The 17,965-nt window shown below is 38.4% G+C and overlaps 1 protein-coding gene across 1 annotated transcript; it reads right to left on the bottom strand.

Moving 5' to 3' along the window:
* Positions 1-1,116: 1,116 nt before the first annotated feature.
* Fbxw12 (F-box and WD repeat domain containing 12) lies at positions 1,117-16,671 on the bottom strand. Its single transcript, XM_026384018.1, has 5 exons — positions 16,550-16,671; positions 15,618-15,805; positions 14,397-14,500; positions 1,782-1,991; positions 1,117-1,236 (listed from the first exon to the last, which is right to left on the bottom strand). Exons 1-5 carry the CDS (start codon positions 16,669-16,671, stop codon positions 1,117-1,119), a joined length of 744 nt encoding a protein of 247 aa, XP_026239803.1.
* Positions 16,672-17,965: the final 1,294 nt, after the last annotated feature.

Raw genomic sequence — 17,965 nt, 5'->3', positions numbered from 1 at the left:
AAAAGTGGTAAATCCTGTTTTTTTTTTTTTTTTTTTTTTTTTTGTGGGAACCTCTCCGGTACATCAGTGTTATCCTGTTTTCTCTCCTTGGAGTCCAGCAGCCTCTGTTGCATGATGCAAATGGGAGAGTGAAATACAGGGGGGTGCTATGTTCTGATGGTCTCAATAAACACTCTGAAAAAAATCTAAGGAGAGAGTATTACACATGAAATCAGGTGAAGGGGGAAGATAGAGAATCTCAGTATAGGAGGGACTCCAGACAAGCCACTGTAAGAGTTCTCCTCCTATGCCCAAAGCTCTGTTCTGCCTCTTAGGAAAGGTTAAACAATTACTGCTTCCACTCCAAAGTATAAAGAGGAACTCACTGTCTTCTTATCTTACCAGGATGTTCACAGATAGAATGGAGTCCTTGATGCAAGGCTGAAGGGTTACAAAATCATCTTGCCACATTGGATTCCTGGTCAAAATGAGATGGTTATATCAATTTTCCCTTCTTGGAAAACTAGTCAAGGTGCCATGCTACAGATGGCCTGCTCAGAGGCCAAAGACTTCCTTAGGGTAACTCTAAGAGACACAGATTTCTTCTTGGACTTCTCTACTTTCTAACCAAGGTAGATAAAAATTTGGAAAGCAAAAGTGAACAAGCTCACTAAAGATACTTTTTTAAAAAATTATTATTTTTAGGTGTAGATGGACACAACACAATGCCTTTATTTTTATGTGGTGCTGAGGATCGAACCCGGGTCCTGCCCTGCTAGGCAAGCACTCTACTGCTGAGCCACAATCCCAGCCCCTCCTTTTTTTTTTTTTTGGATCTCCCTTTCACTTTCCTTTAGGTTTCATGAACATATTTCCATTAATAAACATTTGTCACTGCAACTGGATACTATTGCTTAAAGAAATATTGTTTTCTGGCTATTTGAGCAGATTCTGCTTATGAACGGATTCACCTTAGAGAGGAGGGAGCACTATGCCAATTCCTTGCTGACCCTGCAGTTCCTCAGATACTTCCCAACTTGATCTTCCTAATTCTTGACCCTCCTATCCTAAACTTGAAGTTCACAGAACAGCACCTACCTTTGAAAAAATATGTTGATGTATCCCACATGCAAAGACTCATTTCTTGTCAGGAGAGCAGTGTAGAATATCAATGCTATGTTGAAATGCATGGACTTCAGAAATATCCCTTAACTCAGGTATTGTAAATGTGTGGATGTTACCATCAGAATCACCCACCTGCAACCAAAGCATCACCACCGTGTCAACAGAAAAAGATGTGATATCCTAAAGTACTCAATATATACTGCCATTTCTTCAGTCACTTATTGGAGATCCAAACTTCTGATCAGCTTGCCTCCCAAAATTGTTGGGATAATACTATGGAATAGAATTTCCTAAGCCCCCAAACACTCTTGCCAAGGACAGTTATTTGTAGGCACTTTGGCACTGCTTTCTTCTCAATGTTTGCCAAAATTCACATCTTACCCTCCACTGTCCCTGCCCAAGTTCATGGACAACAATGTACACTGAAAGAAGAGACATAGATACAACATAATTCAGGGACTTTATTTTCCCCATAGAATTATGGCTGGGGAAATATACGTGAGGTAGGTCAAAAGTCAAAATGGAATGGAGGTTTTTATGGTCAAAAATCATTGGTATTTTGTGATCAACTCCTAGGGTAGAAGACAGATTGAGATATGACAGTAATAGGACCTCAATGTCTTCAAAGCAGCAGCAAGAATTTCATTTTGTGCACCCGCTTAAGGTGTGGGGCTCACCATCAGGAATGACCCATCCTTTGTGAGAAAAGCATTCAAGGAAAAACAGATTTGAGCCATGGCGCAGGTAGCCAGAGGATTCCTGTCACGACAGTTCCACACTTTGATAGTTTTCTCCATATCTGCAGTGATGGCGAGATGCATCTGAGGGAGGGTCTCCAAATTGGTGATATTGAACTGCTGTACTGGGCTTGACCAGATCATAGTGCCCTAGAGAGCAAGAGCAACATTTGGTGTTCCAGGAACTCTTCATACCCATTGTGTTTTCATTCTGCTAATGCTTATTTGGAACCCTATCCCAACCTAGACCCATTTCTTGCTTTTGGGAAAAGGACATCAAGATCCTAAACATCTCAATTATTTGATGGTGAGAGTGAATATGAAAACATGAACTATGCATTGTGCTCAGAGGCAGTAACTCAGAATGTGAAGAACATAAAGAATGATCAGACTCTGTGCTCTAATCAGTTCTGCCTCTTAACCAACATGCAACATCCAGCAAGTTACCTCCTATGGTGGCTTCTTTGGGGGCTGTTATTACATTTATAACATATGAAACAGAATTCTGTCTTGGGAATTCTAGGAGTTCAAAATGTATCAATCATTATGAAAATAATTATTCTATCATCAACATTTTATACTGCAAACAAAACAGAAGAAATTGTTACTTCTGCAGACTTTAGTCTTTTTAAAATTGTGAGGTATATCATATAAAAACAAATATGTATGTGAATTTAGTAAATTATAACCACTTTGTTATAATTCAAGGTAACCAATTTCTAAGCCCCCCTCCAAACTGTCCTTGATTTATTTAATAACCGTTTCATCCTTCTCAAATGTAATCTTTACTTGATTACACTATAACAATTTACCTTTCTGGTGCTAGTAATCTATTGCCATGTAACAAACCATGCCAATATTTAGTGACTTAAATCAACATGCTTTTTAAATATCCATTTCTGTTGGGTTGGGAATTCAGATGCAGCTTGAGAAGGTAGTTCTAGTTCTGGATCTCTCATGAGGTTGCAGTCGAGTTTCATTTTCAAATATCTAACTCACATGGTCAGCAATTTGGTGCTGAATACTGGCAGGAGTCCTCTGTACCTCACCACACAATCTTTATAAGTCTGCTTGACTATCTATCCTCATCATATTGTGGCTATTCTAAGAGCCAGTGACCCTAGTAGAAGTGTCTTTCATGGTACAGCTTCAGAAGTTACACACCATTATTTCTACAACATCTTATTGGTTACGTAGGTCAGCCCTATTCAATGTGGCAGTAAACACAAGATCATGAATACTATGGGGCAAAGATGTTGGGGCCATCTTAGAGATTGGCTGCCATAGTCCACCCTGTGGACCCTAATATTTCATTTTCCTCCCACATGAAAATACACTCACCACCTTCCAATACATCCCAATGTCTCATACAATTACAGCATCATTGAAAAATCTCAGATCTCGTTGTTTAATCAGATACAGGTATACATTAGGTACAGGTAAAGATTTAGTTGATTTTGATGTGAAATCTTTGAACTAAATATACAAGTTATTTATCCTCCATGACCCCACAATACAAGGGTAGGGTACACATAGGATGACAGTCACTGCCATTTAAAAAAGTGGAAAATGGAAAAATAGAATGGGAAGCACCAATAAATCACTGGTAAACAGAACTTTTAAAATTCAACAGAGAATATGCTGATAGTTTGCTGATTAGGAGTCAAGCTCTTAAGAAAGATTCATCGTGGCTCTTTGTTCTGTCCTCTGTCCACCATGTACAGTGGGCCAATTTTATAGCTGAGTAGTTTTTGGAGCCTACTTCCTGCCTATAAAAGTTTTGGGAACTAAAGCCTGCTTTTCCTTTGTAAAATATATTTGTAATGTATTTCCCCTTTAAACTCAATTTGGCAATGTTTCTGCCAATGTCATTGTTTTTTCTTTTTCCAGTGTCATTCTTTGAAAAACTTTGTGGGTTTTTAAGAGCCTTATTGGAGTTTTTGCTACTATACAACTATACTCACATGTCTTTGAGATGCATCCTTTTATATCTTGGTATTCTGCTGTGGCTACTGAGGATAATGCCTTAAGGTTCTTATAAGTCTCATTGACTTAACAGTTCTCCAAGGCACTTCCTTGCTTATTTCTGAAATATATCAAAGAAATTTGCAACCATTCCTTTGGTTTTATCTTTGTAGTATGATTTCCTGATTTGATCTTCACTTGGAACCTATTACTTGATTTAGCATCATTTTCTATCCGAAGAGGCTGTGGATTTTCAAAACCAGCAATTCCTAACTCACCTTTATTTGGAAGTCATTACTTTAACCGCTTTATTTTCTCTTGCATTTTACTATGAGCAGCAAAAATGGTCAGCATTGAGAATTCTGCCAGGAAATGTCTTTAGCAACATTATTCAATTTGTTGGATACATTTTCTAATTTTTCACTTTACATGGGTGACACTAATGCTAAACTTATGCCACTATGACAAGGACCCATTTTCTCCATTGTCTTATAATATTTCTTATATTTTCCTTGAAGCTCTCATGAAGGCTATGAGATTTTTGATAATCATTTAAAACTCAACCATCTCTTCTGAGTCTTCTCAACTTATGCCCACTGCCTGGTTCCAAAGCTTATTCTACATTTTAGGTTTTTGTTATAGCAGCACTCTGCGTCTAGGTTCTAAAGACTATACCAGTTATAAATTGTTACATAACAAATAACATTGAGAATTAAAGCAATAAATACTCATTATCTCAGTTTCTGTGAATTAAAAATCGAAGAATTGATTAACTGAGTCATTCTGGCTTAGAGTCTCTCATGAGGTTGTAGAAGTCATTGGCTAAAGGATTGACTGGGGCTGGAGAATCTGCTGCCAAGATGACACAATCATATGATTGTAAGTTGGTTGGGCTAGAGATATAGCTCAGTTGGTACAGTGCTTGCCTTGCATGCACATGGCCCTGGGTTCAATCCCCGTCAGCACAAAAACAAACATGCATAATTACAAGTTGGTGTTTGCTGTTGGCAGGATGTCAGGATTCTTTGCTGTCTGATCATTGGGCTGCTTAAATGTTCTCAGGGATATGATGAGTGGCATCATCTAGAAAAAGTCACCTAAGAGATACCCTTCTATAAGTTTTAAAATTTTTCTGTAAATACTCATATTTGTAAGAGGGCACTTATCATACTTCAAAAGACCCTGGGATTTAAGAGTCATTACACATATTTTTTTCCAGAAAGGGAGAGAGAAATACAAATAGAAAAATCCAAGAAAATACAAAAACTGGGGACCCACTTTGGAGTCTTCCAACTCCCAATCCAGTGTTCCTTGCACTACCTTGTTAATTCTCACAAGACCTTTATATGCCTTTGAGGAAATCAGAGTTAGAGATAATTTTCTGCAAAAGCCAACATAACAAATGCCAATCATTGACAAAGAGGCAGTAAAAAGGTAATGAAGATACATAACACCAAAAGATTATTTCATGAAATCACTTTGTGTTACTGGTAGAAAATAAGAACTTATACAAGTTTATACAATAGAAATACATATTGAAAAGCAAATTCCTGAGACAACAGCAGGTGGTGGGGGGATGGCTGAATAGAGGTACCCAGAATTCATTTGCTTTTTCACAAGGAAGAACTAAAGCAACAGGTGTATATGTGAAGACTGAGACGACAGGGGAACACTGGAATTCAACGTAGAAAGATGGAAACCTTGTTAAGTCCAGAGACCTGAGATGGCAGTATAGTAAGAGAAAATATCTCATCATCTGACATTCTGGTCTGGAGGAGGGTTAATCTCCCCTTTGAAGGAATGAAGGTAAAAAAGTTCCAGCAAACTCTATCAGTTCAGATACTGGCAAAGTTTCATGGCCCTGGCAGTCTTACAGCCTGAATATACAATAGTACTGAGATCTTTACAGTAGTCTGGCTTTGGAAAAGGAATTCATTTTATCTCCCAGTGAACCAAGGGTGCCGCAGATAGAAGCCATCTTGAGGAGGGACCTAGTGTCTGAATTTGGACTGCTTTAGGAGTCAGAAACTGCTGCAATATTCTCATTTCTAGGATCCCACAGACATTCCACTGCATTGTCTCAGGGGGTGACTTCCTCATGAACTAGACTTGGCTTGGTGGAGTGGCTGACACCAATTGCTGAGATCACTACTCAATGGGGAATGGGTGCTATGATGTGGAGGGGAACAGGGGGTGCCCTCTATAAGAATTGGGGGATGGGGAGTGTGCCCTCTGAGGCCAGGAACTTGGCCTCTTTGGTTTCACATGTTTGCCAGGACTAAAGGAAGTTACCTGCATAGTTCCTGCCACCCTTCTCCCAGAACCATGAAGGGTGCCTACCAAATAACAAGGTGGATAAACAGCTCTGAGAGTCTATTGCTCCCCTACCCACAGAGGGGTGTTGGGGCAGTTTTAAACAACATTACTGCAGCTCCAAATGTAGTCATGCTCCAAGATGCACACCAAAGAAGGTCTGAAAAGAGTCTTTGCTCTATGTTGCCTTGTATTGCTCTTGCTCGCTTGCTCTCTCTCTCTCTCTCTCTCTCTCTCTCTCTCTCTCTCTGGTACTGAGGATTGAATTCAGGAGCACTTGGCCACTGAACCACATTCCCCAGCCCTATTTTGTATTTTATTTAGAGACAGGGTCTCACTGAGTGCTTAGGGCCTTGCTTTTTGCTGAGGCTGGCTTTGAATTCTTGATCCTCCTGCCTCAGCCTTCTGAGCTGCTGGGATTACAGGCGTGTGCCACCAAGCCCAGTGTGTTCTGCTCTCCTTTTATCCTTCAAGCACCCCAGCTGAGAGGAATGTTACCCATCTCCAGCCATGATCCACTACTGCTTGATCCCTGGTGGATACTACAACTGAATCAGGGGGGAGAAATGCCCCTGGCTGTTGCCGTATCCTTAGGTGTGCACAGCTGTGGGGGTTGTCTAAGGTTTTGCTCTTGGTAGGTTCTGCTTATAGTAGCAGTACAGAGGAATCACAAAACATTTGCTTTCACTGCACTTATGCAGGTAACCTGCTCAGTTGCCCCGACTTTACCTGTGCAGGTATGCTGTATCTGTTGCCCCCATACCTGGTCTGACATATGGTGCTGGGAAGCCTGGGTGTGACTGCACAGAGGGGTACAGGGATTCCTTTCCTGCCTCTGCCCATGAAGCACCTGGCCTCACACCAGTATCTCATTAGATAACAAGTGCTTCAGGCCCCTTCTCACTAATGAAATACCAGAGACCCATTCAAGTAACAGAATTATGATCAGTGCCTGAGAAAACTCCCTCCACCTGATAGGGGCTGTCACTCCATTGTCAGAGTAATCACACAGCTTTCACCCCACACACTCTGCTACCTACACAATATCTTCCTGAACTGCTACTGTGTTCCCACTCGTGCATGACCCACAGAGACAGTGTCTGACTCTGATACAGTACCACTGTACCCAAATTAACCTATCATAGCCCAAGAAGCTACAAGGAAATTACATTATAGTACCCAGCTGGAGATAAATTCAGCATAATAAACAGATTCTGGAATATTCATCTTGAGGAGAAAGCTGCATAATAAGAAAGCCATCCCATAAAAATGATAGAAGTATACATTTTACCAGATGTGCAAATCTCAACGTAGGAGCACAAGAAATATGAAAAAGCAAGGTAATATGACACCTCTTAAAGATTGTTACTCTTTAGTAACTATTTAGTAACTATTCCAAAGATAGTTGAGTGGCTAGATTCCTGATAAAGAATTCAAAAGATTAATTTTAAGAAAGCTGAATAAGTTCCAACAGAAAACAGACAACAAGTGAAACAAAATTAGGGAGATAATGCAGGATATGATTAAGAAAATCAGGAGCGGGGGTGGAGAGAGAGAGAGAGAGAGAGAGAGAGAGAGAGAGAGAGAGAGAGAGAGCGCTATTGATTTTTTTGGGTTTAAAAAACCAGTTAATTAGAAATATTGGAAATGGAGAAAAAATTCAGTTGAAAGCTTCAACTATAGATTAGAAGTTGAAGATCTGACATTGTAATTTGAAGACAGTTGAAATATTACATTCATAAATAAAGCAGAGGGGCTGGGACTGTGGCTCAGTGGTAGAGCGCTCGCCTAGTATGTGTGAGGCCCTGGATTCGATCCTCAGCACCATGTAAAAATAAAAGAGATTGTGTCCAACTACAACTAAAAACAATAAGTATTTTTTAAAAAGAAATAAATCAGAAATAAGAATGAAGAGAGCATCCAAGATCATTGGGAAACCATTAAAAGATCAAATGTCTATATCAGCATTTTCTCCTCAAAGAGGAAGAAAAAAAGTTAAGGGCACAGAAAACCTCTTCAATTAAACAATATCAGAAAACTTCCCTAATCTTGGGAAATACATGGACACTGAGGCATGGGATGTCTATACAACTTCAAGTAGACATGCTCCTCACCATGACATATTATAGTCAAACTGTTAAAATTACAGGACAAAGAAAGAATTTTAAAATTTTCAAGAGAAAAGTGCCACTTCACTTTTAAGGGAAACCTCATTAGACTAAGAGCAGATTTATCAGTAGAAACTGAGGAGGAGGCAGGGAATGAAGTATTCCAGGAGGAGGGCATGGAGTGATGTATTTCAAGTCCTGAAAGAAAATAACTGCCAATCAAAATTACCATGCTCAGCAAGGCTATCCTTCAGAATTGAAGCAGAAGTAGACCTTACAAGATAAGCAAAACTAAAGAAAATTAACCACTAGACCAACTTTACAAAAAATGCTTAAGGAAGTCCTATACCCAGAAGTGGAAGAAAGATAACTAGCATCATGACAGCAAGTGAAAATATAAATACCATTAGAAGGGTAGATAAACAAATAGTAAACAGAAAAGAATCAAATATTATCAGAACATAAATCAAACCACAAAGGTGAATAAAGAAAGAAGAAACAGAATATTCAGGAACCAGAAGAAAATCAACAAAATGACAGGCATGGTCCATACCTTTCAATAATAATCCTGAATGTAAACTGTCTTAATTTTCCAGTTAAAAGTTATAGTCTGGTTGAATGCACTAAAAACAATACCAAATGATACGTTGCATACATGTAACTCACCTCTCAATAAGGACACACACAGGCTGAAATTGAAAGGATGGAAAATGATATTCCAAGAAAATGGAATGTGATAATAAGCAGGAATAGCTATATTTGTATCTGATAAGACTTTAAAACAAAAACAAAAAGAAGGGACCACGAAGGTCACTATATAATGATTACTGGGTTAATTAAGAAGATATGATGATTATTAATCTCTATATGCCTAATAATGAAGCAGCCAGTTTTATAAGACAAATACTAATAAATCAAAAGGAAGAGATAGGCTTCAATACAATAATAGTGGGGGATTTCAATGCCCCACTCTCATCAATGGATAGATCATTCAGATCCTACCTCCGGCCACCAAATCAACAAAGAAACATCCGAATTAAACTAAATACAGATCAAATAGACTTAACATTTAGAAAACATTCCATACAACAGCTGTGGAATGCATATTCTTTTTGTCAGCACATGGAAATTTTGTAGTCAGCCACAAATCTTAAATTAAAAAATTTGAAATCATATCTTGGATCTTTTCTGATTATAATGGAATAAAACTAGAGATCAACAGCAAGGAAAACTTTAGAAATTACACAAATACATGGAGGCTGAACAACACACTTTTGAGCAAATAGCAGGTCATTGAGGAAGTCAGAAGGGAAGTTAAAAAAATTCCTTGAAAAAAATGAAAATGGAAACAATATACAGAAACCTACGTCTTACAGCAAAAGCAGTACTAAGAGGAAAGTTTATGGCACTGAGTGCTTAAATTAAAAAAGAGGAAGATTTAAAATAAAAATGTAAACATAATTATGCATCTCAAGATCTTAGAAAAGCAAGAATAAAACATAATCAAAATTAGAAGGAAAGAAATAATAAAGATGGGAGTAGAAATAAATGAAATAGAGTCCTAAAAACAATACAAAGGATCAATGAAAGAGAGTTGGTTCTTTGAAAAGATAAATTTGTCAAATCTTAAACTAGAGATCATATAAGAAGACCCAAGTAAATAAAATTAGAGGTAAAAAGGAGATATTATAACTGATAATATAGACATTTGGACTTTTAAAAGATTATTAGGAATTATTTTGAAAAGCTGCTAAACATTGGAAAAATCTAAAGGAAATAAACAAATTTATGGACCTATATGGCTTACCAAAATTGAAGTAAGAAGCTATAAAAAACTTGAATAGACCAATGACAATAAATGAAATTGAATCAGTAGTATAGTTTTCCAGCAAAGAAAAATCCAGACCAGAAGGCTTCACTATTGAATTTTACTAAACTTTTTATTTTTTTATTTTTTGGGTTGAGGATTGAACCGAGGACCCTGTGCATTCTAGGCAAATGCTCTATCACTGAACTACAACTCTAGCCTCTTACTCAACTAACTAACTAACTAACTAACTTCCTCTCTCTCTCTCTCTCTCTCTCTCTCTCTCTCTCTCTCTCTCTCTCTCTTTCTTTCTTCCAGCTATTGAACACAGGTGTGCTTAAACACACAGCCATATCCCCAGCCTTTTTTATTTTATTTTTTAAAATTTGAGACAGGGTCTTGCATACTTCAACATAGTAAGGGCTATATAAGTTACTTAGGCCTTCACTAAGTTGCTGAAGCTGGCTTTGAACTTGTGATCCTCCTGCCTTAGCTTCCTGAGTCACTGGGAATATAGATGAGCATCACTGAGCCTGGCTTACCAAACATTTAACACAATGCTTCTCAAACTGTGAGAACATATCCTTGATGAACATAGATGAAAAAATATTCAGCAAAATACTAGCAAATCAAACTCAACAGGACATCAAAAATATCGTAGACCATGGTCAAATTGGTTTCATGAAAACTAATATGAATCAAGAATGGTTCAACATATGAAAATTAATACACATCACAAACAGAATCAAGGATGAAAATCATATGATCACTTAAATAGATGCAGAAAAAAAGCATTTCAATAAAATTTGATATCCTTTCATGATAAAAATCCTTGAACATATTAGGTAGAGAAGAATCATACTTCAACATATTAAGCACTATATATTTCAAGCCTATAGCCAACATTATACTGAATGGGGTAAAACTTGTTTATTTAAGGAATAAGACAAGGGTGTCCACTCTTAGTATTCTTATTTAACATAGTACTAGAAATTTTAGAGCAATTAGGCAAGAGAAAGAATAAAAGACATATAAATAGGAAAGGAGGAAGTCAAATTATCCCTGATTGTGGATGATATGATTCTATACAAATACACACCTGAAGACTCCACCAAAAGACCATTACAACTGATAAATTCAATAAAGTAGGAGGATACGAAAATCAACATAGAAATCAGTAGCTTGTCCATATACCAATATATACCAATTTGCTGAGAAAGAAATCATGAAAGCAATCCCACTCACAATAGCCAGGCACGAAAGATTTTAAAACATGGAAGAAACAAATTGAAGATGAAGACATTAAAAGATGGAAAAACTTCCATGTTCATGGTTTGGAAGAATTACTATTGCTAAAGTGCCTATACTACCCAAAGCAATCTACAGATTCAGTGCAATCCCATCAAAATACCAATGACATTCTTTACAGAACCCGAAAATACAATACTAAAATTCATCTGGAAGAATAAAAGACCCACAATAGTCAAAGCAATCTTGTGTGAAAAGAGAATTGCTGGAGATCACACAATACCTGATTTCAAGACATACTACAGAGCCATAGTACCAAAACAACAATAACAAAATCAAACCAAATAAAACCCAACCCAACCCAAACCAAACAATAAAAAACCCAAGTATTGACATAAAAACAGATACATATACCAAGGGAACAGAATAGAACAGAACAGAATAGAGAACCCAGAAATAATTCTATGCATTTACAGCCAACTGATTCTTAAAAGATGTGATAAAAACAAGAGTTGGGGAATGGAAGGGAACACCTGCTTAGCCAGCCAGATCAGTCAAATCAACCCTGGCAATCAATGTGGTGATGGATATCATACCATATTACCCTCTCATCCATGGAAAAAGATACTTTTTTGGGGGGTGAGTAATAAGGATTGAACTTAGGGGCATTAAAACACTGAACCACATCCCTAGCCCTATATTGTATTTTATTTTGAGATAGGGTCTCACTGAGTTGCTTAGTTCCTTGCTTTTGCTGAGGCTGGCTTTGAACTTGTGATCCTCCTACCTCAGCCTTCTGAGCTGCTGGGAATACAGGTGTGCACCACTGTACTTGGCTGGAAAAAGATACTTTTATGCATTGTTGGTGCAATCACTTTGGAAAGCTGAATGGAGACGAGGAATGGAACAACCATATGACTCAGCTATCTCACTCCTTGGCATTTATCCAAAAGAACTAAAAATCAGCATACTATAGTGATATATGCACATCAGTGTTTATAGCAGCACAAGGCATAATAGCCAAATTGTGGAACCAACCCAGGTGTCCATCAGCATATGAATGGATACACACATACACACACACAATTAATGGATAAACATACACATACAAACACACAAACACACACACAAATGGAGTTCTACTCAACCATAAAGAATGAAATTATGTCATTTGCTGGTAAATGAATGGAACTGGAGAACATAATATTATGTGAATAAGCCAGGCTCAAAATCAAGGGTGGAGCTTTTTCTCTCATATGTGGAAGCTAAAGAGGAAAAAAAGAAATAAGAAAGGATATTTCATGAAAACAGGGGAGAGCAGTAAAGTAGAAACAGTGGAGAAAGGATGAGGGAGGAGAGGAGGAAAAGGGGAGAAACTGGCATATGAAATTGACCAAATTATGCTATGCACATGTATGAATATATCACAATGCATTCTGTTTTAGTTAGCATTCCTTTTCTTTCTTTTTTTTTTTTTTTTTTGTGTGTGTGTCGGGGGATTGATCACAGGGTTGCTTAACCACTGAGCCACATTCCAGGCTTTAAAAATTTTTTTTTTTATTTAGTGACAGGGACTCGCTAAGTTGCTTAGGGCCTTGCTAAATTGCTGAAGCTGGCTTTGAACTTGTGATCCTCCTGCCTCAGCCCCCAAGCCTCTGAGATTATAGGCATGGGCAACCACATCCGGCTAGTTAGCTTTTTCATCATTGTGACCAAAATACCTGACAACAACTTAGAAAAAGAAAAGTTTATGTGGAACTCATGATTTTAGAGGTCTCAGTCCACAGGCAGCCAACTCATGGCTCTGGGCCCAAAGTGAGGCAGCACATCATGGGGGAAGGGCCCAGTGGAGAAAAACTAAACAACTCTCTGTAAAGTGAGGAAGCAGAGAGAGGGAGGGGGAAGGGACCACAGGGAAGATGCACCTTTCCAGGGCATGCCCCTAGTGATCCACCTACCTAATATAGGCCATTCCACTTACCTATAGTTACCATCTAGTCAGTCTATTCAAACTAGGATGAACTGATTAGGTGACAGTCTCATAATCATTTTACCTCTGAATATTCCTGCGTTAACAGGAGCTTTTGGAGGACATCTCATATCTAAATTAGAACAATAATTATAATGTACCAATTACAAAATAAGTAAATAAATAAATAGAAGGAAGAACAATAGAGTAGAGAAGGGGAGTCAGGGGGAGGAAGGAGGGGAGGGAAGAGGAGAAAAATTTATGAATGTGTCATTATGAATTATGATACATTATGAATGTGTCAAAATGAACTCCACTATTATATATAACTATAATACTCTAAAAAAGTAAGTGTGCTTAATAGTTAAGAGCAAGCTGTTGGGTCCAACCCATTTGTCTTTGAAATAATGAAGTATATCCACACCTTAAACAAATAAAATGATGTTTATATACATATATATATTACACACATACATATAACATATGGAGTTTTATTCAGCCATAAACAAGAATGAAATTATGTCATTTGCTGGTAAATGGATAGAACTGAAGAACTTTATGCTAAGTGAAATCAGCCAGGTTCAAACTCAAAGATAGAATTTCCCCCCGAAGAAAGAGGGAAGAGAAGGAGGGAAAGAATTAAAAAAAAAAAAGATGGGGGTGGGGGAGAGGGAAATCTCATAAAAATAGAAGGGAGTCCAGTGAAGCAGAAGAAGGGGATTAGGGAGGGGAAAAGGTGAGAGGTGGGGCATGAGGAAGTTCTGGGAATGAAATCTACCAAATCAGTGTATATATATATCCATATATAATTACACCATAATGAATTCCGCTTTTATATATAATTATAATGCACTAATTAAAGTAATAATAGAAGGGTGATCAGTAGAATAGAGAAAGTAGATCAGGGGAGGAAGGAGGGGAGGGAAAGGGAAAGTACTGGGGAATGTGATTGACCAAATTATGTCATGTGCATGTCCAAATATGGCATAATGAATCCCACTATTATGTATAATTATAATGCACCAATAAAAATAAACTTTAAAAAAGAAAAGCTGTCTTGAAACTTTGTTATCAACTCCAAGTATCATTTTCCTCTCAGCACTATTTCACATGTCACAGGTATATATTATTTTTGCCTGACTCACCTCTTGCACATCCCAGGTATAAAGTTTGCACATTGAAGACACAATACAAATGATTGACTTCCCTTGTTCATCTAGTGTGAATCTACTTCCTGAGACATAAGCCACTGGTCCCAAGATTCCTGGAAGGAAACATAGACACTACTTGGCCACCAGATAGTAGAGGGATCATTCAAACCAAATAAAGATAATTTTAAGCTTTTCTGGGTAGCAATTATGGAAGACAGAAACTGGGCTTTAGAGTCAGTCAAACCTGGGTTCTGTTACAGATTGGTGATTGGTGATTAGGAGATATTGGAAAACTTACTTTTTCTCTTTAATCTGTTTCCATAGATTAATGGGTATTAGAATTAATCCATAGATTAATGGATATTAGAATCTCTCTATGAAAATATATAATAAATTTGAAAAATCATGTTATATGCATATATAAATGTACCAAAGGGAATTTCACATTTATGAATATATAGAAAGTACCAGTCAAAAATAAATGAGCTGGATATGGTAGCACATGCCTGTAATCCCAGTGGCTTGGGAGGCTGAGAGAGGAGGATTGTGAGTTCAAAGCCAGCCTCAGCAACTGTGAGGTGCTAAGCAACTCGGTGAGACCCTGTCTCTAAATAAAATACAAAATAGGGCTGGGTATGTGACTCAGTGATTGAATGCCCCTGAGTTTAATCCCCAGTACCAAAAACCAACCAAACAAATAAATGAACAAAAGGAAGATGAGTAGAGGAAGGAGAATAAGGGGAGGGAGGAAGAAAGAGAAGAGATGGGAGAATGGGGATTAAAATAAAATTCCTTGTATATATGGTTTTGTCAGAATGAACCCAACTACCATGTACAACTATAATGCTCTTTAAAAAACTCTTCAGAGAACTGTTACAAGTATTAAAAGAGGTATTAGGGATAAAATGAACAGTAGAGCCTTTGCTATTTAGGAGTTTATCCATTAATTCCCCCCCCCCCCAGAAAAAATATTTTTTTCTAGGACTGGTAGAAACCTTTGGAAAAAGAGAGTAGTAGAGTCCTATTTTATGTTGTGAAACAATCACTCTGGTTTCTTCATTCTGTACAGACACAGGAAGCAGGAGCACTGGTGATGTGGCTATCACAGCAACCCAGGCACATTAAATTTTAATCCCTTTTCCCTTTCACTAATGAGAACACAAAAGTGCATATGGGGAAAAATAGAGTAGACCTCTGAAAACAAGTTTATCATGCTTCTCCAAGGCATATCAAGGTTCCCAGCTGCTTCTTTGTAGATAAAGTCTTCCGGCTGTGCACATGCCATCCGATGATCCTGTTTTGTTTGGTGGAGGAATAACTGCTTCCATGTCTGTGTGCCCAGGTGCTCATAGGTGAAGTTGCAGAAGTGCCATTTCTTTAGACACATCCTCCTGGAAACAGGAGTCATAATCCTATCAGGTGACCCTCAGCTCATCTCCTCAGAGCCACTGTTATCATATGAACCCTTTATTCATGCTAACCTTTCTGTGGGCCTCCCACAACACAGATGCACACAGACCAAAGTACACAGCGCAAATACACAATTAGATGGCTTCCTCTTCCCTTCCCACCTTACCCTCCAGAGAAGGCAATGGATAAGCAATCAATACACAAACATTGGCTTCTCTTCTGCTTGCATTTATTCTCGGGGCTGGACCCACAAAGATTAATCTGACACAATCCCAGCTCTCAATGCCTTCCCAGTCTGGAGAGAGGGAAGTAGGAACAGCAGAGACCTATCATTGCTAATCCAGGCACTCCATATTCCTGTGAGAGTTCAGAGAAAGAAGTGATTTTCTAGGACTTGAAATAGGAACCTCAAGGATCATTTAGTCAAAAATAAGTCCTGTGTATCAGCTTATCCTTTCCATTTAACAGAATGTGAGGCACTCAGTGAATGAGGACTACCCCCAAACCCTCAAAGTATTTTGCTATTCTACAAACTGATGCACAAATGGTTAAGAGACGTGAATGGATTCTAGGGACACTGGTATCAGAGCTAAGTGGGTGGATCTGAACAAAGTAAACTTAGGGAATGAAGGAAGGCTGTGTGGGTATAATGCTGGGGTAGCCAAGATCCATGGCTGAGGCTGAGAGGTGGAAGGGGTCTGACAAGGTAGAGGAGTGTGGGCAGGAAGCTGGTCAATTCTGTCAAAGCAGTAGAGACTCGAGCCTTTACCTTGCTCACTTGCGAAGCCTGTAGCAAGCTCAAGGCATACAGATAGGAGAAGATTTTCACCAAGGGCACATCAGGCAACTCAATCTCCATTTTACATGGCCCTAGCCCATATCCAGTTCACTCTGAATTTAAAGCTTTGGCTGAAGTCTGTAGCAGTTGGAAGGATTTCCACCCACAGCTCATCTGGCTCTGATTGAAACAAGCTGCAGGTGGGCAGACTCCCAGTCTGTCCTCCACTTTGGTACTTCCCTTGGGCCAGATCAACTCAGCTGTAGGTATCCCTATCTAAACTCACTTTTTAGTGATGTTCATTGTTTAGATGAACACAACTTTTGAATTAGAAGTGTAGGACTGGGGGCAGGCCCAAATGGACCTTGCAATGAATCTCTAGGAAATGTTAATTAACATAATTACATTGGGAAAATTTAGTTCTCTAGGTGGCACCTGTTTAGTTGTTCCAAATTACTAGGGTAGAGAATCTGTTTGCCACATTTACACGGAATCTGGTTAGCAACACCAATCTCTCAGTGCCAACCAAGCTTCTAGGTTTCCGCTTTTGTGAATTTACCTTTCTAACAGGAGGGAATCACTGAAAGAATGATTCAAACAGATGTTTCATTAGAGATCTTTGCTAAGTAGGCCTTGTTGGATAAGGCTCTTACAGTCAGTGCCTGTCCCTGGGATGCAACAAATTCTATAATTACATATCTGTCAAGAATTTGACAACTCTTTTCAGTATTTTATACATAGGATGTCATTGAATGAATATTGTGTCCCTCAAAAATTCAAAAATTCATATATTGAGGGCCAGGTTGTGGTGGTGCATGCCTGTAATCCCAGTGATTTGGGAGGCTGAGGCAGGAGGATTGCAAGTTCAAAGCCAGCATCAGCAAGTCAGCAAGGCCCCGAGCAATTTAGTGAGACCATCTCTCCCTCTCCCTCTCCCTCCCTCCCTCCCTCCCTCCCTCTCTCTCTCTCTCTCTCTCTCTCTCTCTCTCTCTCTCTCTCTCTCTCTCATAAAAAGAAAAAAAAAAGAAAAGAAAAAAAATTGGGGAGATAATTATGTCATAAGGAGTTCTAATTAATGGGATTAGTGTCATTTAAAAAAAATCCTTGGAGGTCTATTTGATCTCTTTCTGCTATGTGAAGATGCAAGAAGTCAGTAGTCTGTAATTTAAAAGAGAATCCTTACCAGAATCTTGCATGCTGGCACCCCAATTTTAGAATTCTGGCCTCTGGAAGAGTGAGAAATAAATTTCTGTTGTCTATCTGCCAACTGATTTATGGTACTTTGTTATAACATCCTGAACTGAGTAAGACAGTGTCCTTCTATGAAGCCCAGTAGTGATGACTTCTCTATTTTAAATGTTTTCCCACAGCCTGA

The sequence above is a fragment of the Urocitellus parryii genome, chromosome 2 (assembly GCF_045843805.1).
Source record: "Urocitellus parryii isolate mUroPar1 chromosome 2, mUroPar1.hap1, whole genome shotgun sequence".
NCBI lineage: Eukaryota > Metazoa > Chordata > Mammalia > Rodentia > Sciuridae > Urocitellus > Urocitellus parryii.
This window is presented reverse-complemented; position numbering and strand designations above follow the sequence as displayed.